The 23,232-nt window shown below is 44.7% G+C and overlaps 1 protein-coding gene across 1 annotated transcript; it reads left to right on the top strand.

The window, feature by feature from the left end:
- Positions 1–700: 700 nt before the first annotated feature.
- On the top strand, positions 701–18,047 carry Oxtr (oxytocin receptor). Its single transcript, XM_015495124.2, has 4 exons — positions 701–1,094; positions 1,754–1,828; positions 1,971–3,045; positions 16,976–18,047. Exons 3-4 carry the CDS (start codon positions 2,118–2,120, stop codon positions 17,221–17,223), a joined length of 1,176 nt encoding a protein of 391 aa, XP_015350610.1. The 5' UTR covers positions 701–1,094; positions 1,754–1,828; positions 1,971–2,117; the 3' UTR covers positions 17,224–18,047.
- The last annotated feature ends 5,185 nt before the right edge of the window (positions 18,048–23,232 follow it).

The following is a 23,232-nucleotide window of genomic DNA, read 5'->3' as shown; positions in this document are numbered from 1 at the left end:
CCCAATTCTTTCCACATAATTAAAAGAGGGAGAAATGAAATGTCAAGAGGAAATATGCATTTAATTCACTTCAAAGAGCCTTGTTCATTTCTGGATTCTGGCTTTTCCCCCTCCTGCCTTCATTCCAGTCACTGTAAATTACTCCACAAAATGGTTTTGGAATAGAAAAGGCACAAGGAGGCAGAGAAGCAGTCTTTAATATTTCATCTTCTTTTACCATCATTTAGGATAGTCATTCATGGTAAGGAGAAGGAAATTGCTTTTGGTCCACAGATGAGCAGAATCACTTTTAACGAAGATAGTTCTTTTTTTTTTTTTTTAAGATTTCCACCTAAAACTATCTAAAGAATGAAGATCTCTTCTGGTGATGCTTGGAATAGAAGGTATTTCTAATTCCTTTTTAATGAGAATATGAACAAAAGTATTCCAAAGCAAGGGCATGAGTTACCTGGGAAAAAAGAAGAAGAAGAAAGCACTGAAATGAATCTCAATTCAAGAAATATCAGTTAAATGCTTTTGTAACTTCATCATTGTCTCCTCAGGGGAAAACATATGCAAGCCTCCTATTTCAGTGAAAGGATCAGGAGCTTCTAAGCCAAGAAAGGAAGAAACCGGGCGGGTTATTTACGAGTTCCATCCCTCTAGAGGTTTTAAACTACTGCGAAATAAACCGGTTCCTTACCACTCTTGGGACCAACAGCCCGCGAGCTAACGGAGCAAGCTAACCCCATCATCTGGGGTCTGCGCAGCTGGCCTCCCCCGCCCCCTAGCGGATTCATGTGGCAGCGCATCCCCGACCCCAGCTGAAGAAAAGCCAGCCACCCGCACCCAGCGCGGCATCCCCACGCTGTCCTCGAGCATAGGCTTGGCGGCGCTCTTCGATTGCCTTCTGTTCCTATCCAACCACCAGCAAAGCTGCGGGCGAGAGTATTCCAACCAAGGCTCCTGAATCCCAGACCTCAGCGAGTGACAAACTGGGTGCCTTCAGCTGCCCTCCCAACCTGGTCCCGGAGCTCACGCGTCTTTGAGTCCATCAGCAGCGGTGCAACTTCCCCGGGGAGTCAACTTTAGGTCAACCCGAGGACTCAGTGCAGGTAGCTGGGTCCTGAGCACGGGTGGACGGGATGGCGAGGGCTAGTGTGGACATCTGGGTTTGAGAAGAGGTAATGGGGTGCTTTGCGCTTCTGGTTCCTGGAGGCGCACAGGGTGCTGCAGGAGGGTATAAAGTGACAGTTTGGGACCAAGACGTGAAGCCCTTGATTGTCAGGGGGCCAAGACGCTTGTTGGACTCCTGAACTTTCGAGGCTACTGGGCTGAAGAGGAAAGTGTCTAGGTGTCCGCAGAAAGTGTCTAGGTCAAAGGTCTGACTGACACCGATTGGGCATCCTGGGAGATAGATTTTTAGGCAGGAATCCCCCTGGGAGGGACTGCTGGACCAGAGTTCTAGGCAGGCAGCCGTTATTGAAGTTCAGGCAGTGATGGCTGAGCGTTTTAGAAACAGGAGATCGGAGGGGGATAGACCTGAGTGAGGCTTTCCAGGCAAGTGGCTGTTTGGGATCTCTGGGAGAAGTACATGGATTACGGGTTAATAGGAGAGGGGCTGACTTGGGGATCCCGCAGGAGGTGGCTGTGCTGAGGGTCCTGGGTGTGTAGTGTGTTTGGGAAGACCGCTGGGGGAGGTGACTGGATTGGATATCCCAGTCCCGGAGGGAGCAAGGAAAGTGATTGATTATAGTCCTCCTCTCTCCACCAGTGGAAAAGGCTGAACCTCTCAAGAAACTGGCACTCGGGTAGAGGATTCCCGCTCATTTGCAGTGGCTGAAAGAAGGTACATCAACGGGGATTTCTGGGGTGGCGGCTGGGCAACCCTGTGGCGGGCAGTTGTGCCCCGAGTCTCAGGTGATTTTGAATCCCCAGGAAGGGAACAATTAACGCGACAGTCCTCTCACCGTCCTGCTGGTTTGTTGCAGGGTCGGATTCCAGCAGAACAGTCCCTGCCGGACTCCAGGAGCGGAGCCCTAGGCGCTTCGCTCAGCGCTCTTGAATTGCGCTTTGGCCCCGCCCCTTAGCGCTACGCCTTAAAGGGCTCAAGGCCGGGCGTACCTAGGGCCACGGTCATGGAGGGCGCTTTCTCAGCCAACTGGAGCGCCGAGGCGGTCAACGGGAGCGCCGCGCCTCCTGGGGCCGAAGGCAACTGCACTGCCGGACCGCCGCGGCGCAACGAGGCACTGGCACGCGTGGAGGTGGCAGTGCTGTGCCTCATTCTCTTCCTGGCATTGAGCGGCAACGCGTGCGTGCTGCTGGCACTGCGCACCACGCGCCACAAGCACTCACGCCTCTTTTTCTTCATGAAACACCTGAGTATCGCTGACTTGGTGGTAGCTGTGTTCCAGGTGCTGCCGCAGCTACTGTGGGATATCACCTTCCGTTTCTATGGGCCCGACCTTTTGTGCCGTCTAGTCAAGTACCTGCAGGTGGTGGGGATGTTCGCCTCCACCTACCTGCTGCTGCTCATGTCGCTTGACCGCTGCCTGGCCATCTGTCAGCCGCTGCGGTCGCTGCGCCGGCGTACCGACCGCCTGGCGGTGCTCGCCACTTGGCTTGGCTGCCTAGTGGCCAGCGCGCCGCAGGTGCACATCTTCTCGCTGCGCGAGGTGGCTGAAGGCGTCTTTGATTGCTGGGCGGTCTTCATCCAGCCCTGGGGACCCAAGGCCTACGTCACGTGGATCACACTCGCTGTCTACATCGTGCCAGTCATCGTACTCGCTGCTTGCTACGGCCTCATTAGCTTCAAGATCTGGCAGAACTTGAGGCTCAAGACGGCTGCAGCAGCTGCGGCTCAGGCTCAGGGACCCGAGGGTTCAGCAGCGGGTAGTGAGGGTCGCGCGGCCCTGGCACGAGTCAGCAGTGTCAAGCTCATCTCCAAAGCCAAGATCCGCACGGTCAAGATGACCTTCATCATCGTGCTGGCCTTCATCGTATGCTGGACACCATTCTTCTTCGTGCAGATGTGGAGCGTCTGGGATACTAATGCACCCAAGGAAGGTAGAGCTGGGCCGAGACCTGAAGGAGGGAGCATGGCAGGGGCCAAGACATAGTCCTGCTGCCCCCCCACTTTCAAGGTTCTTGGGTCCTTCTGGGGAATAAATGGGTTTGAGTCTCCAGCATCCCATGGCCAGTTGATTTTGGCCGAGTAACCTCCCTGGGCCACTCCTTCATCTTCTGTGAAATTGAAATAATGATAAAGTGCCAACTCCTACCAGGCAAAAGGGTAGTGAAATAAGAAAATCACATGAAGTCCAGAGCACAGGCCTGGGCTAGCCATGGCTGGTCGTTACTGAGGAGGAAACTAGGTTAGGGTAATCTATCTTCCCCAGTCAGTGGTGGAGATAGATTTCCAACCTGGGCCCAAATTCAAGCTCAGGCATCTTCTACTATGGATGATGGTCTTGAATCCATGATAAGTTTGTGAAGACAGCCTTAGGAGGTGAGCAGTTGCTCCAACCAAACTCCAGGAAGGTTGGGGTCCCCTGGGGAGGTGAGGACAACTTCTGGAACCTCTCATCTAGTGGAGGTGATGCTTGCCTGGTGACATAGAGTGGTGATTCCCTCAGGGGGCACTAGGCAGGTGCAAGATTGAAGTACCCAGAATGGAGACTTCCACTTAGGGGGATGGGGAGGAGGGTGATCAGATTGGACTGGGAGGCTGCATGATTCTATATTGGAGAGCAGTCAAGCCTTGTACCTTGTAGGACAAACAAGGTTACATGACTTGACCTGTATTAGTTGGAAGTCCAGAAAGAAGTGGTTGAATGGGACTTCTGGGGAAGAGAGCTTTGGGAGACAGAGCACCCTGGGGTCTCTGTTGCTGGTGCTGGGCAGCTGTCCCCAAAGCACAGTGCTCCAGAGAGCTTCATCCTCACGGCTACTAATTTCAGTGGCTTTTTTGGGGAAAGAGCAGGAGCCCTGATCATTGGTGCCCAAAGACTTAAACCTTCTTGTAACTTGGAGGATAATGCTTGTAGGTTAAGGCCAGGGGATTTCCTTCTACCCTATCTATCCTCTAGGCAACACACTGTCCTGTTTCTGGATAAAATAATTGCTTCTCCCAACAGTCTCATATATATTCATCCTGTGAAGTTGAAATCTCAGTGCCAGCTGCCTTCATTCAGATTGATAACTTTGCTTTGGTCCCTTGCAGAAACCACAGACACCTTGTTCCTTAGGAAGCCCTCCCAGATAGTGGCCAGGACACTGGTTATTCAAAATGTATTGAGCGTCTATGGCATGGCATTTGGGGTGAGGATTGCTGTGAGGACACAGTAAAACTATTCCTGACTCCCTAATGCAGGCACTGGGCATGCCTTGCACAGGGTTCTGGGGCCCAGAAAGGAGGAGGTACTTGTACCCTGTCACATAGCAAGTAGGAGACAGAGCAGCAACTAGAGGTGGGGTTTTCTCACCAGGCCTCTTGTCAGGGGCACCTGACTAGGGAGTTGGGGTACAAAACCCAGTGGTGGTTGTTTCTAAATAAGTCATCAGGGCACACCCATTTCCTTGGCAGGATTCAGACACCAGACTCAGGTCTTAAGGAACTCCAACCCCAACTGCCGAGGGAGCAAAGCTGGCACCCCTCAGAGCACATACTGGGAGATCTGGGCTCTAGTTCTTCCTCCTGCCCTACTAGCTGTGGGATATTGGGTGAGAAATCCCTTTATCCCTCTGGGCTCTTACTGTCTTGCATTTAGGATGAGAACATTTCAACATTCATTTCGTTCATTCTGCAGGTATTCTGACTCTTGGAGTCAGGATTTGTGATTTTTCTCCTTCTTTATCCTCCCACTGCCCTCCTCAAATGGCTTTGTATTATTTGACTCCTTTTAATGTGCTCTTTTTTTCTTTCTCTTCTTTTTCTTTCCTCCCTTAAGAACCAGAGTATGTGGTCAACACACATGGAGTGAAGTTTCTATCTTTTCTATGCTGTAAAAGTACATCGAAGTATTTATTTCTCTGTCTTAAAAATGAGAGAGAGAATGAGAAAGAGTCTAAGTGTAGGCCAGAGGCCTTTGGGTCACATGTAGTCTAAGGATTTCCCTGTGGGTGCGGCCCTCAGTAGAGAGCTACTAATCAAGCTCAAGGGACAGGGGAGAAGTGGACTTTTAGAATGTCCAATCCCATATCCCTTTGCTCCTTTGCCCTTATCCACAAGAAAAGGCTTCTCTTGCTCCTCCTTGGCATTCTGTACTGGATGCTAAGAAGAGAAAAAAATGTGGAACAATCCTGGGGTTGGGGACTCATGATGCTGCTGTAGTCAGAACATACCCCACCCCAGCATGTGGCCAGGAACGGTCCAGATGTGAGAGATTCCTGGGGCACAGAGGTGAGGATTTAGGTTCTAGCCACCAGCCTAGCCAAATCTTGCCTCTACCTCAGGGCTGCAAGGGTCTGAGTGGATGTGGGCTGAGCCAGGAAGAACTCAGCTTTGATTTAAATAATTGCCAGTAGGGGATGGTGTTTGCAGCCAGACAAGAGACATGGCTCAACCAAAAATATCAGCAGGTATTAAGGAAGGTTTGAAAGAGAAGCCTGCTCAGGCTACTCAAGAGATTTTGTCTGGGAGATGGAATTAACACATAGTCCCCTTTCCTCCCCAAAAGGGATAGAACTGATAAGAGATGCAAAAATATCTAGACCAGAGTCCTTTGCTTGGCTTCCCCCAGGGGAGTTAGAATTGGAAGTTCAGAGAGCCCATTGCTACAGTGGGACCTCATGCATGAAGACCTCGGGGAGAGGCTTGGGGACTGGGAGCAATGATGCTGTTGCTCTGCTCACCAGTGTGTGCCCAGTGCCTGTAACAGGGATGGACACCCATTGATGGTACAGCCAAAAATTGCTTGTCAAATAAGTGGAATAAGTGAGGAGGGGCTACAGGAGATGGGACAGGAATGGGTGTGAAGAGCTGGACTCAGGAGGGAGAGGAACTTTCTAAGTAGCCCTTCAGAGATAGACCTGGCAACCCTGAAGCGGAAGTGAGTGCTCTATCATAGCAGTCAGCCAAACATCTGTCAGGGGCATAGGACCAGAAGGTGGAAATGCATGGGAGGCCTGGGTTTAAGTGCCTCCCCATCAGTAGGATGGGCTTCCCAGCCCATCTCTATTTCTGTGGACTTGTGGTCCCTCCAGCATGAGTGCCTTCCCTCCCACAGACACTCTGTCAATAGTACTAGGGACAGGTGCCTTGGAGTAGCTTACTCTTTGGATAATCTAGCCATGTGGAAAGCAGGTAGGGAGAACGGTCAGAAAGAGTCAGACAGCTTCATTCTTGGCTATAAGGAGCTCTCCAGTGAGGCCCTTTGGATAAAAATTGCCTTAGATGAACCATTAATAGCCAAACTCTTGTGTGATTCAGCTGTGAGTTTTTTTCTGTCCTTGACTAAGGATAATGTTTTCCTTTAGAGTGTTCCAAGGTGACTTCCTTTTTTTTTTTTTTAGAGAGAGAGAGAGAATTTTTAATATTTATTTTTTAGTTTTTGGCAGACACAACATCTTTGTATGTGGTGCTGAGGATCGAACCCGGGCCGCACGCATGCCAGGAGAGCGTGCCACCGCTTTGGCCACATCCCCAACCCGTGACTTCCCTTTTTTCTCTCCAAAGATATAATTAATAATGGAGGAAAAAAAATCTATTGGATGAGGCTTTGCTACATATATATATTTTTTCCCATCCAATGGATATCTGAGCAGTTGGGGGAGGCGAGGAGGTAAAGCTAGGGTTATGGAGAGCCTTGGATCAGGAGACCAGCAATGGAGAGGCTGGGCTGGGTCTGGGGCCATGGGATGGCCCATCTGATTACCCTGTCATCTTGCACTGCTAGAAGCAAAGGAAGCCCCACAAGCTCACTCTTAGGGGCTGGGGCTGGAGGATTCTCACTCATACGTCACCAAACCATATATATACATAGGGTCTGCTTGCAAAAGCCCATGGCCCCTGGGAAACAGCACTTAGAAGAAACAGAGTCCCCTTGAGAGACCTGGTCTTATTGCTATCTGTGGGATTTGATGCTTGTCTTTGAAAGATCTCTGAGATTTTGTCACCCCTGTCTGAGCAAGGGGCCTAACATCTCCCGATGTCTGTGGATTAGTCTTAGTGAAACAAGGAATTGGTTTCTTTGATAACATTAGTCACCTTTGGGTGAATGTCCACTCTGCCAGACTCTTGTGTGTCTGAACTTCACCTAAATACAGCAAGGTAAGGGGACATCATGCCCTTTCTGAGATGAAGAAACTGAAGTTCAGAGAGGCAGGACCCACTCAGGGTCACTGTTAAGTAAGTAGTGGAGTTTGGATTTGAACCTGATTTTCTCACACTATAGACTGACAGATCCCACTTCCCCTCCTTCCCTAACTGAGCATTTTCCCAAGGAAGGTCCACTGCCCTTCACATCTGCATCTCCTGGGGCATTTATTAAAAAGCTGATTCTTGGGGTGGAGGTGGAGCCCAGCATTTTTTTTTTCTGGCTTCATTGTCCTGACATCTTGGATGCACACACCCTTACCAGCTACACATCTGCTAATGACATGACCCTGTCAGTACTCTGGGTTCAATGTCACGTCCCTGTGCTCCTCCTTATATCCATTGACTCTATCACCTTAGCTTCTCCGCATGTCTTCTATTGCTACTTTGCTTCTTTTTCCGTTTAAAGCATGATTTTCAACTTTGGCACTATTGACAGAGTGGGCCAAGTAATCTTTATTTTGTGTGTTGGGATTGGGGAGCCTGTCTTATGCTTTGAAAGATGTTTAGCAGGACCCCCCACTTTCTGCCAGGCTGGTGTCACTCTGTATTCCAAGGTATATCTAGGTGGAGCAATAGCACTGGACCTGGGAGAGGCTGGTCCTGCCCACAGCTCAATTTTCTGGGGTTAAGTATCTGGCTTAAGTGGGGGAGGGTGGATTGTGCTGTGGCATAGTACCTTGCACATAGTAGATGCTCTGTAAGATGCCTGCTTTTTAAAAAAAAGATAAATACATTTTTAATAAGTATCAGGGTCTTGGGGGACATCAGTGCCTTTGAGGGATGGGTATTGTTTTGAGCACTGATGTAGTAGCATCTTAGGAAAGGAGGTGCAGTGCAGTTGGGGGTGCTGGCCAGTCCTGTAACTCAGGAACACAAGGGTTAAGAGGTAAAGAGAAAGGAATAGAATGTCTTATCTAAGGGAGCTTCCAGCTCTGAGTTTGGAAGTACTCCTGGTTGGGTCTTTGCGTGAGGGTGGGGAGAGCGGTGCAACCAGGTTATCTTTAGGGTCCCTGTACCTGTGCTCCTGGTCTCTACTTGAACTTCCTTTTGTGCTGGGGGAGGGGGTTGCTGGTGCATCCTGCCCTCTTGCTGGATACTTCTGTGTATCATGGACCTGTGCCCTCCCTGACCCATGCCTCACACCTGAATGGCCACACTTACTTATTCTGTTTCTCTCCCTTTCTCTCCTCTTGACCTTGATATCTAAGGGTGAACTTAATTTTCCTAGAGGGAATTGCATTTGAATCCAGTCACCCTGTTAGGAGGCTGTGCCCTGTTGTCAAGCAGAAAAATTGTCCTTTTGCCTTTCCAACGTGCTAGTGGCTGCGGCTGCTTTATCAGGACTTCCTGTCTGCTAATTTCATGCTTCAATTCAATTCAATCCCTTATTGAACTCTTCCTGTTTTCCAATCTCTACTAGCAGCCAGGGGCAGAGCCACAAATGGGACATAGTCCCCATCCAAGGAGTATAAACAAAAATAATGGCGATGTGATAGGATAATGGTGTACTTATTTATCAAGTGGTGTGAATATTAGTTAATTCTTTCTCCCAAAGGAAGAAAAAAATTGGGAAGGTTTTAGGGAGGAAGTAACATTTGAAAAGGGGGTTTGAAGGATAAGTAGGAGCTTGTTAAGCAAAAAAGCAGGTGTATTCTCTTTTGAGACCCTTGGACGATTATTATCTGCCCCTTGTTCCCTACTCCATATAATTTTAGCCAGTTGGAAAGATGTTTCTCAAGCTTTAATTGCACACAAATCACTGAAGGAACTTGTTAAAATACTGATCTGATTCAGTAGGTCTATAGTGGAGCCCTAAGAGTCTGCATTTTGGGCAAGTATACAGGTGATGCCTATGTGATGCCCATGTAGCTGGCACACTGAACTCTCTTTGAGTAGCAAGGCTTTAATCTAGTATCTCTTTGACCAAAACCCACCGTTTACCTTTCTACGTGTGACCTACAGTGGATGTTCTTCAAAGGATGAGAATGGCCTGCCTAGTCATTTGCAAGAAACATCTGGCCTTTCTTCTTCCAAAATGTGATTATTCCCCGGCCCAACCAGGGAGTCCAACACGTTCACCAGTTTTAACCAGTGCCATAAAAGAAGACCATTTGAAACTCTATAGCCTCTAAATTTGGCTCTTCACCCCAACCCTGCAGTACCTAGCTTGGCCACACGTCTGGGATTTTTTAGAAAAATCACAGTCGTAAAATTGTGTTCTTTCCAAAGAAGGTATACTGTAATATATATTGGAACTTGATCTTTACATAAGCATACATTTCAAAACCATTTTTTAAAGGCTTTCTATATCCTGGCCGCCAAAGGCCCACATAGTCCCTATAGGAATAACACATTGGACACCCCAAATCATGATAGTCCAAGTGGAGATCTTGCACCAAGTGATTGGTTTCCCTCTTGGGGGCCTCTTATAAAGCTGACAGCTCAGCTGTCTTCCTTTGATCTGCATATGGAGCGTCTTAGTCGCCTCAGGAACAGCATAACCCAGAAAGGCGGTGGCCAGCTGCCCGGCAGCTGCTCTGGGCTAATTTGGGCCTTTGGTGCTGGGGCGGAGGGAGTGCCGGGAAGTGCGAACAGGGGAGTTCTTGGGACATGAGTAAAGCCAGGCTGGTGAGGATGGAATGCCTGGAGCTTACCATCTTTCAGCAGCCTCTGCCTCCCACCCTGCATGAATCATGGTGCTGAGCAGAAATACCGAGTGGATTCTCCTCTCCAGGGGGCAAAATTGCCCAGCCAGTGACATTTGCTTTTGATGCTTGGCTCATTGGCACATAGGAGCTCCCACCTTTACTCATAGTCCTGCACCTGCCAGCCCCTCTCCCAAAGGCTGCAACCCCCATTTGACACTGTTCTGGGTGTATATTCCCCTAACCTACAACCAGTCTGTGAATCCTCTGAAGCAGGGACTTGATGGACCTAGGAAGGCCCTAGAGCCAGCTCAGTCCCTGGCATTAGAGGAACCGAATAAAAGGATGGACAAATGTTTGACCTCTTCCTTCCCCCAAAATGCCCTGGGCATGAGGCCAGCATCTCCAGGATAGGCTGGGGGGACTGGTACCTCCCTCCCTTTCCCTGCCAGGATCAGGGACAGCAGATTGGCAGCTTGGGCATGTTTGCAGCTTGGTCATAGGGGAAGGTGTCAGTTTTATGGTGGACGAGTGGAACAGACGTGGTTTTAGAGCTGGCTCTGAAATCCTGCTTTTGCCCATGGTTGTAGCAATTCTGCCTTTGGGATTTCTTTCTTCTTCTTCTTCTTCATTTTTTTTGAAGCACATTCATGTATATATTTATATTTCATTTGATGATATTGCACATTTCTACAAGTATTTTATACATATAGGTATAATGGAAAAAGCGAAAGGTATTTTGTCAGAATTAACTGAGGGTTTTTCATCATGTTTGTCATGTGATCACTTTAATATCTTGGGTGAATCACATACTCACACAAATGTAAACTTTCCATATTGTTTAAAAATGTAATTGGCATAGAATTTGATCAAATATGGATATGTTTTCACTTTATATTTTATAATATATTTGTTTGCTAATGCTGGTCGCATGAGTTTTTCCAGAGGATTTTTTGTTTGTTTGTTTTTGTCATATCCTCCAGTACCAGAACTTTGAGGTTTTCATTGTTTTTTTTTTAATATTTATTTTTTAGTGTTAGGTAGACACAATATCTTTATTTTATTTTTATGTGCTGAGGATCAGACTCCGTGCTTCACACGTGCTAGGCGAGCGTGCTACCACTTGAGCCACAATCCCAGCCACTTTCTTTGTTGTTTTTAATTTTTTTTTTTGAGAAGTGCTAAAGAAAAAGGGGCTAAGGACAATTCTTTAATTTGACCTATGATCAAAGTCCCTGATTAAGTTAATTCTATCTCTTAACCACTAATCATCATCATCATTATCATCAGTAGAATAAACATCTTGCCATTCATAAATTCCTTTTACACAATCTTTTTAAGATATTTCCATTTTCTCAATATTCTTGTGTGACCTCCATTCTACCGATAAGGAAACTAATGCTGACCCAGTTGATGTGGCTCAGAGAGTAAAAAGGGGGAAGGGAGATTTAGGACCCAAGGGAATTCTGTGTTCCAGGCTCCTCCAACCCACTCAAGTCAGTGTTCCCTGGGCCCTGCAGCTCCTGTGAGTGACCTCCTGTCCTCTCCCCAGGTAACCTACAGTAATTCACTTGATTGAACAGTCATTGCATGGGGCAGCTTCTTCTTGCCAAAGTTAAAGCCTGGAACAGGAGCAGAACACTCCATTAACATTGGCAACTAGCTCTCTGACAGCTGGAGAGAGTGAGTGACTGGAGTCCTAAAGGGGTAGAACACCACAGCATCCACTGCTGACCTGCTAGACACAACTTCCAGGTAGTGTCTAATTCACCTTTTCAATCAGTTCTCCATGAGCATTACCCAGCAGGTGGATGCATTTTGAAAGAAAACAATGAACTCTGCTAAAGATCTCAGCAGGGAAGAAGACCAGGAGGGTGGCAGAGCCCTGGAACTTCTAGCTGGAATGTGGTAAGCAGAAAGCAAAAAGGACTATTAAGATAGCAACTTCTATGGCTCAGCGGTAGAGCGCTCGCCTCGCACATGAAAGGTCCTGGATTTGATCCTCAGCACCACATAAAAATAAATGAATAATAAATAAAAAGTTATTGTGTACACCTACAAAAAATAAATATATATATATTTAAAAAAAAGATAGCAACTTCTCTTAGCTGGAATGTCCAGGCCAACCAGGGAGTTAAAGCCGATCTCAGCACTTCTCCACTGATGCAGGACCGGCAAGCTGCAGGGCCAGGTGAGATACTTTCAGTACTCCTTCATGGAGCCCAGACATCTCCCCTGCACTCTCTGCAAATGGCCCATCTTTTGGCCTGTTTAAACCTATCAGAAAATTCAAGCTAGCTGAAAAGGGCAGATCCACCCTAAGGCTTGTGTTGGTGGTGGGGCCTTTTGAGCCAGTGTGAGAATCTTCATATAAACTGACCTTCTTAGCCAGGAAGTCTGGCTTAGGAGCCACAATGCACAGACACCACCATATGTCAGTGATGTTTCCAGATGCTCAGCCAGGGGGTCCTATGTTCTATACCCAACTTGGGGCCTGCTGTTCATATTCCAAGACAAAACAGCTGTGGGAGTGGAGTCTCCTCTTCGTCTCTTACATGGTGCTAACCATTACCAATGAGAAAGAACAGAGTATTTATTGAGCACTTACACATCACTGTAGTAGCAATGACTATACCTAGACTCTGCTGTTTGTGGTTAACAAGTACCAGAAATCCCCAGCCCCACTTGATTTCTGTTAGCTTTTCATTGCTGTGACCAAAATACCTGACAAGAACAATTTAGAGAAGGCTCCAGAGGTTTAGTCCATGGTTGGCTGAGTCCATTGCCCTGGGCCCAACATGATGCAGAACATCAGGCAGAAAGGCATAATGGAGGAATGTGGCTCCATACATGGTAGCCAGGAAGAAGAGAGGAAAGAGGTCCTCAGGGATGGTATATTCTTCTAGGGCATACCTCCAGGGACCCACCTCCTCCAACCATGCCCCACCTGCCTATAGTGACTACATTCAAATGGACTGATTAGGTTACAGCTCTCACATCTAATCATTTCACTTCTGAATATTCCTGCACTCACAGGAGCTTTGGGGGACACCTTTCATCCAAACCAAAACAGAATCCCATCTAAGTGAGCCTTGAAATAATTCTGTGAAGAAGATTTTGATTTTTCCCATTTCTCAGGTTGGAGGAACTCAGGTCAAGAGAGGTTAGATGACTTGCTCAAGAACACACAGCTACCAAGTGGTAAAGCTGGGACTCCTGATCACTCACTGGATTCAACATCTCCCTCAGCGAATTCTAAACCATCTTTCTGGTTTCTTCTTCCCCTGCCTCTCATTCCCCTGAAAGTCCCAGGATGCTGCTAGACCATGGGCTTTTACTCCTGCTGCTCTCTTCCATTGGAGCAGCCTCCCTAGTTCTTCTTGTCTATCGCCATATAGCTCTCCTCCTGGCCAATGGGGAGACTACAAATTCTACCCTCTTTGCACTCATGTCTTTGGATGATTAAGATCTTGCCAGTTTTAAAAAATCCAAATGTGCCTGTTAGTGTTAGTAACTTGACATAAGTAGATTCATTCAACTTAGCAATGGTTGTTCATCCCTTGGGGAGCCTGTCCCGGACAGGCTAGTTCATGTCTGTGGTTGCCAGGTGGGAGCAGAGATTCTGGCCTTGAACCAGATATCTCCCATCTAGGCTGGCTGGTTGAAGACAGAAAGGCTTATGTGACTAGATAGTGATTAATTACTTACTTTTTCTTGCTGTTGTTTTTCTTTTTTTGAAAAATAGGATAGCCAAGTGTGGTGGCACATGCCTGTAGTCTTAGTGACTCAGGAGGATTGCAAGTTCAAGTTGCCTTGGCAACTCAAAAATAAAAAGGGGCTGGGGATATAGCTCAGTGTTAAAGGGTCCTTGGATTTAATACCTGTACCAAAACAAATTTAAAAGAATATAAAAGTTAGAAGGTGTAAATGTAAAGAGTGAGGCAAATAGATTAAATAAATAGACAAGATTATAGGTTGAGGATCCCTTATCTGAAATGCTTTGAACCAGAAGTATTTCAGATTTTGATTATATATTTGTATTTGGGAAGGGGTGGGCTTTGGAATATTTGCATATCTATCTATCTATTCTATCTATCTATCTATCTATCTATCTATCTATCTATCTATCTATCATGTAACATCTTGAGGAATGTTTTAGTCAGCTTTTTTGCCACTGTGAGCAGAAGACCAGACAAGAACAATTAGAGGAGGAAAAGTTTACTTGGCTCCCAGTTTCAGAGGTCTCAGTCCATAGACAGCGGCTGACTCCACAGCTCTGGAACCAGGGTAAAGCAGAACATCATGGTAGCAGAGTATGGCAGAGGAAAGCAGCTCAGGGCATGGCAATAGGAAGCAGACATTGCAGACCAGGGACAAAATATAAATCCCAAAGGCATGCCCCCAGTGACACCTCCTCCAGCCACACCCTGCCTGCCTACAGTTGACCTCAGTTAATTAATCCCTATCAGTGGATTAATGCACTGAGGAGGTTAAAGCTCTCATAACCCAATCATTTTACCTCCAAACTTTCTTGCATTGTTTCAGACATGGGCTTTCGAGGGATACCTCATATGTAAACCATAACAGGGAAGAGACTCAAGCCTAAACATGAAGTTCATTTGTTTCATTTACAACTTATACAGATAGACATAAGGCCATTTCATAGGACAGCTTTAGTGCAGCTGTGTTTTGACTGTGATCTGTCATATGAGGTCCGATGTGGAATTTTCTATTTGTGACATTGTATCAGGTTCAGAAAGTTTCTGATTTTGGAGCATTTGGGATTTTTCTTTTCCTACTAGGTACGCCTCACTTGTATCATATAAAGTAAAATTTGGAGGCTTTTCCTTCCAGGTGTGAACTTCATTCCTTATATTTCCTTCCATCCCACTTCATCCCCTTATTCTTCCTTTGGTGGCTAACAGTTTATTTTTTGATGCCTTTTAAACACTTTGACTGTTATATGTTTATTTTGCTTCTTTTATGATTTCTAACATATTCTATTTCTAGTCTTGTGGGTGATTTTTAATTTAATTTAATTTAAAATATTTTACCAGACATTCTAAACTTAATTTCATCTTCTAAACCATCCAAAACAAAAGCACGTTCTTAAAAAATTCTTTTATTTATTTATTTATTTTATTTTATTAAATATTTATTCACAATGCCTTTATTTCACTCATTTATTTTTTACGTGGTGCTGAGGATCGAACCCAGGGTCCCGTGCATGCGAGACAAGCGCTCTACCACTGAGCCACAACCCCAGCCCCAAAAAATTCTTTTATAAAAACCAAGGAATTCAGTGAAAGTGGCATTTTTCCCCCTTTGTCTTTTCCTCTTTTCTATTCTTTTTGTTATAAAGATTAGATTCCTTTATTTTCTAAAAATCTTGTTTTGCAACATATTTGGTTTTTGTCCATTGTAGTGTGTTTTCATTCCAACAGGTGCACCAATTAATCAGTCCTTAAACTTGGGTGTATATCAGAACCACTCAGAGGGCTTCTTAAAACAAATTTCTCCAGAGGGCCTGATTGGGTGGTTCTGGAATTGTGTCTTAGAACTTGCATTTCCAACAAACTCTCAGGAGCTGCTGCTGCTTTGGGGGCCCAACTTTGAGAACTACTCCCTTGGATGTGTCTTAGAAGGACCACTGCCCTTCTCCTTTTGGTGCTTGGAGACTAAAAAAACTCCGTGTGAAGAATTTTTCCCTGGATATAACTCTTAAATTCTAGAGTTATTTCTGGAAGATTTTTCAGAAAAGACAAAAGACTGGTGGATTTCTCAGACTTATTTTGATAATCTTCACTCATAAACATATGACTGTGAAAGGAATTCTTGATTATGTTGTTGTATTGTTTTTTCTCATGGGGTCTGGCCTCATCTGTTGGCTAAAGTCTGCTGTTTATCAGATTTAAGACCATCTAAAGAAACTTAGATGTGCTGGTCACCTTTTTGTCATTTATGATCAAAATATTGGACAAGAACAACTTAGAGGAGGAAAAGTTTGCTTAGGGCTCCCAGTTTTAAAGGTTCAGTCCATGGTGAGCCAACTCCATTGCTCTTAGCCTGAGGTCAGGCAGGGGTAATATCATGATGGAAGGGTATGGTAGAGGAAAACTGTTCAGCTAGAAGAGAGACAGAGACAGAGAGACACACAGATACATACCAGGGACAAAATATAACCCCCAAAGGCAGCACTACCGCCCGTGACCAACTTCTTTCTGCTTCCTACACTTAATGCCCAGCTAATTCATTCACATTATTAACCATATAATGGGTTAATCCACTGATAAGGTTACAGCTCTCATAATCTAATAATTTCACTTCTGAATGTTCCTACATTAACACAAGAGCTTTTGGGGGACACCTCATATATAAACCATAATAGCTAGATTTTTTTCTCCTCTGATTGAAAGTACCTAGGATTAAAATTTTACCTTTCCCATTTCATTTTTGTTTTGAGTGTGTGTTTCCTCAGTGCTGAGCCTGATGCCTGGCACACTGTCATGATAGCAGCCACCATTTATTGGGCACACTCTAATCTAATCCTTGCCACCTTCCAGGAGACATGGGTATTCACATTATCCCTGTTTAAAGATTAGGAAATCAAAGCTTCTTGGGGGAACTAAAGTGATTTGTCACTGCTGGGACTACAATGCAAACTAGGGCTGGCAGCTTCTGGACTTTGCTCTTTGATCTTCTAAGTAGTTGGGACTCAATACTTGCTGGGTGAGTGATGAATGATCAGGTAGTTGCTGTGTGTACTGTTCCTGCCAATGGAGGCATGCAGCAGGTAAGCTTTGGATAAGAGAAAGGGGGAGACTGTTCCAGGGGTGGAGTGAGCCTGGGGGGATTGGAAAGCATTCCCTGAGCAAGTTTCAGAAGGAAGACATTCATTGCTTCCTTAGGGCTCTGCCTTGTGATGTTGGTGGTGGTACCTGGAAAAGGCTGTTGCTAGGAAACAATGGATAAATCAGATGGTGCAGGAAGGCTCCCACAGTGATGCCCTGTTTGCCTCTTCCCACACCCACAGCCTCGGCCTTCATCATCGCCATGCTCCTGGCCAGCCTCAACAGCTGCTGCAACCCCTGGATCTACATGCTCTTCACGGGCCATCTCTTCCATGAACTGGTACAGCGCTTCCTCTGCTGCTCCTCCAGCCATCTGAAGGGTAGCCGCCCAGGAGAGACTAGCGTCAGCAAAAAGAGCAACTCCTCCACATTTGTCTTGAGCCGACGCAGCTCCAGCCAGAGGAGCTGCTCCCAGCCATCAACAGCGTGACCCACTGGTCTGGGTCAAAGCCACCTGGGTTGTGCTGATACAGTCTACCCCTTGGTGGCCCATGTACATGTATGTATCAGGTACTGATCAGCTCGTGTCCCTCTATACCTTGGGGTAGCTTGAGGGTGATGGGGGACTGGTGTGGGGTGGGGAAGAGGTTTCTGTGGTGGAAGATGATAGGGTGACTCCTCCATCAGATAGTCACCCTGAGCTCCCACAGGTACTTCTGTTACCCTGATCCCATGGCTATTCTCTGCAGTGGGTGGTACTTTTCTCCCCTGGACCTCTCCAGCATCTTTTTACTCCTTTATTATGGGTTCTTATGAAAGGTAATAAGTATGGGGTTAGTGACCAACTTGATCAGGACACCTGGTGTTCTGGGCTTGGTATATGTAGTGGGGGTGGGACTTCAGATGGTGAGGGTGGTGCTAACTTCCTCCTGACCTCAGAGAGAGTGTTTTTGCCTTTGAGTGGACAAATCTTAACATTCTTGGGACCAGCTGTCAGGAGATTGCCCTTGGAGGAGGAGGAGATCCCCTCTAAGGCCATCTGGCATAGATAACAAATGAGAACTTGGCTTGAAAATGTTTAAGAAGCTAATATTTAACAAGCATTTTGGAAAGAGAACTAAAAGGAATCCAGAGTGGAAGGAAGAAGTAAAGCTATTTGTACATGACACGATTTTGTATATATAGAAAATCCTAAGGAATACACACACACACACACACACATACCTATTAAATAAATGAGTTCACCAAAGTTATAGGATAGAAGATCAATACATAAAGATTGATTGCATTTCTTTATACTACCAATGAACAATTCAAAAATTAAGAAACAATTCCATTTATAATAGCATCAGAAACAATAAAATAGGAATAAATTCAACAAAAGAAATGTAAGACTTGTGCCTTAAAAGCTACAAAATATCATTCAAAGAAAAGTCTTATATTAATGGAAAGACACCCTGTGTTTATGGATCAGAGATTTAGTATTGCTAAGACCTCAATACTATCCAAATTGTTGCACAGATTCAATGCAATCTTTATCAAAATTTTAGATGGATTCATTGCAGAAATTGATAAGCTGCTCCTAAAACTCATAAGGAAATTCAAGGAACTCAGAATGACCAAAAAATGCCTTGAAAAATAAAAGGAAACTTGGTGGATTCACACTTTTTGATTTAAAATTACTGTAAAGCTATAGTAATCAAAACAGTGTGGAACTGAATTCTGGATAGACATTTAGAGCAATGGAATAGAATAAAGAGTACAGATATAGTCCTTATATTTATGGTCAATTTATTTTCACCAAGAGTACTAAGATGATTCTGTAGGGAAACAATCATTTTTCAAACAACTGGTGCTGAATATGCACACACTGAAGAATGAAGTTGGACCCTTACCCACACCATACCAAAAACGAATTCAAAATTTATCCAAGACCTAAATGGAAAGGCTAAACCTATAAAACACTTAGAAGAAAACAGGCATAAATCTGTGTGATCTTACCTGGTTGCAACCCTATATAAACAATAAATCTACATCCTGCTAAAAAAAAATCTGTGTGATCTTGGATTAGACAATTTTTGCTTTGATGTGATACCAAAGATATAAGGACAAATAGATTCATTGGATTTCATCAAAATATAAAACTTCTGTAATTATCCAGAGAGTAAAAGGACAACTACAGAATAGGAGAAAATATTTGCAAATCATATTATCTGATAAGGGATATGTATACAGAATACATAAAGAACTCTTAAAATAAATAAACAAAAAGAAGCCAATTTAAAAATAGGCAAAGATTTGGATATATATTTCTCCAGAGAAGATATACAAGTCCCAAATAAGTAGAATTATGATGCTCAACATTATTATTTTTCATTAGGGGAATGCATGTCAAAACCACAGTGAGATTCTACTTCACATCTACTAAGATGGCTACAGTCTAAAGGCTGGACAATAAGAAGTGTTGACAAAGATGTAGAGAAAGTAGAACCTTCAGAAATTGCTAGTGGGAATGCAAATGATGCCGCCATGGTGGAGACCAGTTTGGCAGTTCCTCAAAAAGTTAAGCATAGAATGACTGTAGCATCTAGAAGTACCACTCTTTGGTTTAAACCTAAGAGAAATGAAAAGATATATATATACACACCCAAACTTGCATACCAGTGTTGACTACAACATCATTTATTAATGTCCCAAAGAAAAAATACCCAATTGTCTACCAACTGATTAATGGATTAAAAAATGTATATCTATACAGTGGAACGTTATTCAGCTATAAAAAGGAAGTACTAGCCTGGGGTTGTGGCTCAGTGGTAGAGTGCTTGCCTAATGTGTGAGGCATTGCATTTGATTCTCAGCACCGCATATAGATAAGTGAATAAAAATAAAGGTCCGTCAACAACTAAAAATATATATTAAATTTTTTTAAAGTTCCAATTCATACTACAACATGGATGAACCTTAAAAAAATGCTGAGTAAAAGAAAACAGTTCCCAAAGCCACACATTGTTTGATCCTCTTTGTCTGAAATGTCCAGATAAATCTATAGAAATCTACAGAAATTGACTATTGAGTAATGGTTTTCAGGGGCTGGAAGCTATGGGAAATTGAGAGCAACTTCAAAGAGGATTGGGTTCATTTTTTTGGGTGGTGAAAATGGTCTGGAATTGGTGCACAATTTTGAGAACCAATTTTCGGGTTTTTTAAAATGTGTATCTGAACTGCACATGTAAAAGATACAAAATAAAAAATGTTCTGCAGTTGAATTCAGGGAAAGCCAGCATGATGGATGAATTGCTTGGAATTTCTTACCTCCCTGAGCTCTTGTTTGTTATGTGACTCACCGCTTCTGAGTTTCTGCAAGAGAGTGTGTTTCCATTTTGGCCAACAGCAGAGGTGGCGATAATACCCTCACCTGGCTTTAGTAAAGGCACAGGGGACACTTGTAGCTGTAGATGGTCATGTTTTATTTAGAATAGCAATTCTCCAAGGGCCTCAAAGGTTCTGCTTTTCTGATAAACATATTCTCAAATGTCCTCTCAGCCCATGGATAGGACCTGACTATGTCTAAGAAATAGGAATTCCTTTAGTCATTAAATACAGGACAGTATTGATCAGAGATTTTCTGTCTGGGACTGGTCAGCTTAGTGCACTCTGGGGCACCTTTGAATAACTATACACATTTTTTAATTTATTGAGATACAGCAAGAGCACTTTCTAAAAGCCACAGGTCCATCACACACACACACACACACACACACACACACACAATGCACACAAATGAGCCAGCATGGTCTAGATGTTCTGGGAGAGGAGAGACACATACTGAAGTGCCAGTGCTCAACCTCTTACAATTTAGTACAAGACCTTCAGTACCAACCGGAGATGGAGGGCAATACCATCTTTGGAGTCAGACCTTGCACCATGGTGCTATGACACGTGCTCAGAGTGCCAACACCAGCCTGTCCTTCCTCTTTGGGAAGCTAACAGGATGCTTATTTTGGGCTCTCTGTGCCCATGTCTTAGAGCTTTGGGGTGCAAATGCAGTGGTGGTGGGGTCTGTGCCTTGCAGATGCTCTGGTCCTGCTGTTCCCTAAGAAGTTGCCATCCTTGGAGCCACCTGAGGTCAATGAGGACCAAGGGGATAGTCACCTTCCTGGGACCCTGGAGTTGTGAGGATCTTAGGCATCAAACCCAATAGGTCATCATTCTCTTCATATGAAAGCCCTTACTAGTACCTGGGTTCTCATAATGATAGCAGAGTCTGTGTTTCATGGTATATAAGTGACATTTGATTTCCACAACACTCCTGGATCTATACCCTCCCCTCCCAATCTCATCCCTGAGAATATTTTTCATTGTCTCTTTCTCCAACCTAAGTCTGGAAGAATGAGTGCAGAGGTCCAAAATGCTCCCTGGACTTTGGTTATCTATGTCTTTTCCCAGACCCCCTGCCTGAGGTCTGCCCAGTACCTGCCTCTTCCTACAGTTTCAGACCAATTCACAAACCATGTGCATGACTGGAGGTGCCAGTCAGCTGGAGCCTTCTGGAGTGTTTCAGAGTTCTCATCATCAAAAGTGAATGTGTAGACCCTGAGCATTATTTCTTTAGTCCCTGAAAAAAAATCTTCTGCAAATGTGATCTCCTTTTGGAGATGAGTCTATGAGTCACCATTTCTGAAAATGCAAGGGGACATAATGCCTTTGATGAAGATCCTGGTTTCAGAGTTCTTCACGTTTTTCTTTTTTTGTATCCGGTTGCAATGATCTACCACTAAACATGCAGTGTTGGTTTTGTTCCACTGTGGTGACCTCCTGTGGTACTCCTGTGTACTGTGCTAACTGGTGAGTGATGTGGCCAATCATGATATGTCTGCTTTGTAAAAGGTGCACTTAATAAACATCTTTTTTTCATACACTGCTTTGTCTTGTTACTCCCTCCAAGAAGAGGCACCATATTTGGTGGTTTTTAGACTCCATTTCTCCTTTAGTACTACACAGTCATCTGTCTGATGCAGGTGCATGGGTTGTGGCAGGGGACAAAAAGTGGTCCTGGTTCCATTCTCCAGAATCCCAGGTACATGTATTGGTCTGTTGGAAAATGCTCTAAGACCCTGAAAAAAAAAACTCTTTTGTGTGATATAACCTGAATCCACATGACCCACAGTCTGACTCTGGAGATAACTGTATTCTGTTTTGTTACCTTGAAAGGACCTTGACAAATAATTCTTAAAGGGGAATTTGCAATTCACATGTGAATCATGGATGGATTTGCATTAAATGCAGATTCTGGGGCCCTATTACTGAATCAGTCTCTGAAGCTGGGGCCCCAGAACATGCAGTTTAAACACAAGTTGCTGATAATGCATACAGAACATAAGAGGGACTTCTCTGTCCTTCTACCTGGAATCTTTTCTCGTCATACCCGCATTGTGCTCTGCTGCTGCTTCTCAGTGGGATTCCTGGAGGGGACAGAACTCTTCAGATGTACATATACCTAACATATGCATCCTTCCTCCAATTCCACGAATCTCATGGATCAATAAGCACCTGCCATAGTCTGCCTTAAAGAAAGAGTGGCCTGGAAAAATTGGAGCCATAGCCCAATGCAGTTATAGCAAATACCACTGTGGTGAGAACCTCTGTCTAACCCAAGATTGCAGATTTGAAACTGATGGCCCAATGATTGTGAGAAGGGCATTTGAAAGGGCAGATCCTTTGAGGAGGATATAACACCAGCCTTAATCCTTTTCAGCAAGAGGATCCAGGGCTTGCAGAGTCCACTAGAGAATGTGGCCAAGCCCCAGGGCAGAGCACAGAGTAGTGGTCTGGGAACACAGTGCTTACGCCTGCTGACTGTGCAACTTTTAGAGAGTCTGCTGACCTCTCTGAGCTGTCATTTTTCTCATCTTCGAAAGAAACGATTGAATGGTGAAGTGTTTGGAGGTAAAATAGACTGATATTGCAACTACTTAAAAAATGCATCAAAATGAGACTACAGATAAATAGAAGGATGGATGGACAGATAAAAATGTGATAAAGCAAGGGCAGTAGAATGTTAATCTCAGGGCCAAGATGGTGGGTATACAAGTGTTCACTGCAAACCCTTTCAACTTTTCTACATTTGAAAATCACATTAGATATTAGATTAAAAACAAAAACAGGGGCAAATTTTTAGAGCTGAAATGAACAATAGAGATCATTTTCATGGATAATAACATTGAGGCCAGAGAAGGGAACTAGGAACAGAGGCGATACTAGAACCGAATCCTCCTGTGTCCTGACTCTAACACACTGTTTCCCAAAACCCCTTGGGCTCGAGGCCAGCACCAATGACGTAATGCCTCTGTCAACTTGTAAAGTGTCTTGGAACTTTAATTTTATGAGATATTATGTTTTATGAAAAAGGAAGAGAGGTTAAATAGGATCTGGGCTGGGGATAATATGGCCTAAATGGGCTTCTTTATTGCAGAACTTGTCAGAAACTTTAATGTGCTAT

Source organism: Marmota marmota, unplaced genomic scaffold (genome assembly GCF_001458135.2).
Source record: "Marmota marmota marmota unplaced genomic scaffold, marMar, whole genome shotgun sequence".
NCBI classification, from domain to species: domain Eukaryota; kingdom Metazoa; phylum Chordata; class Mammalia; order Rodentia; family Sciuridae; genus Marmota; species Marmota marmota.
The sequence above is the reverse complement of the archived record's forward strand: the minus strand, read 5'-3'. Positions and strand labels throughout refer to the sequence as shown.

What these genes read in the sequence shown, in the direction of transcription:
- Oxtr (XM_015495124.2), top strand. Translation starts at nt 2,118, where the DNA reads ATGGAGGGCGCTTTCTCAGCCAACTGGAGCGCCGAGGCGGTCAACGGG. An exon ending in TACTAATGCACCCAAGGAAG is followed by an intron (nt 3,046 to 16,975) that starts GTAGAGCTGGGC and finishes CCACACCCACAG; the next exon opens with CCTCGGCCTTCATCATCGCC.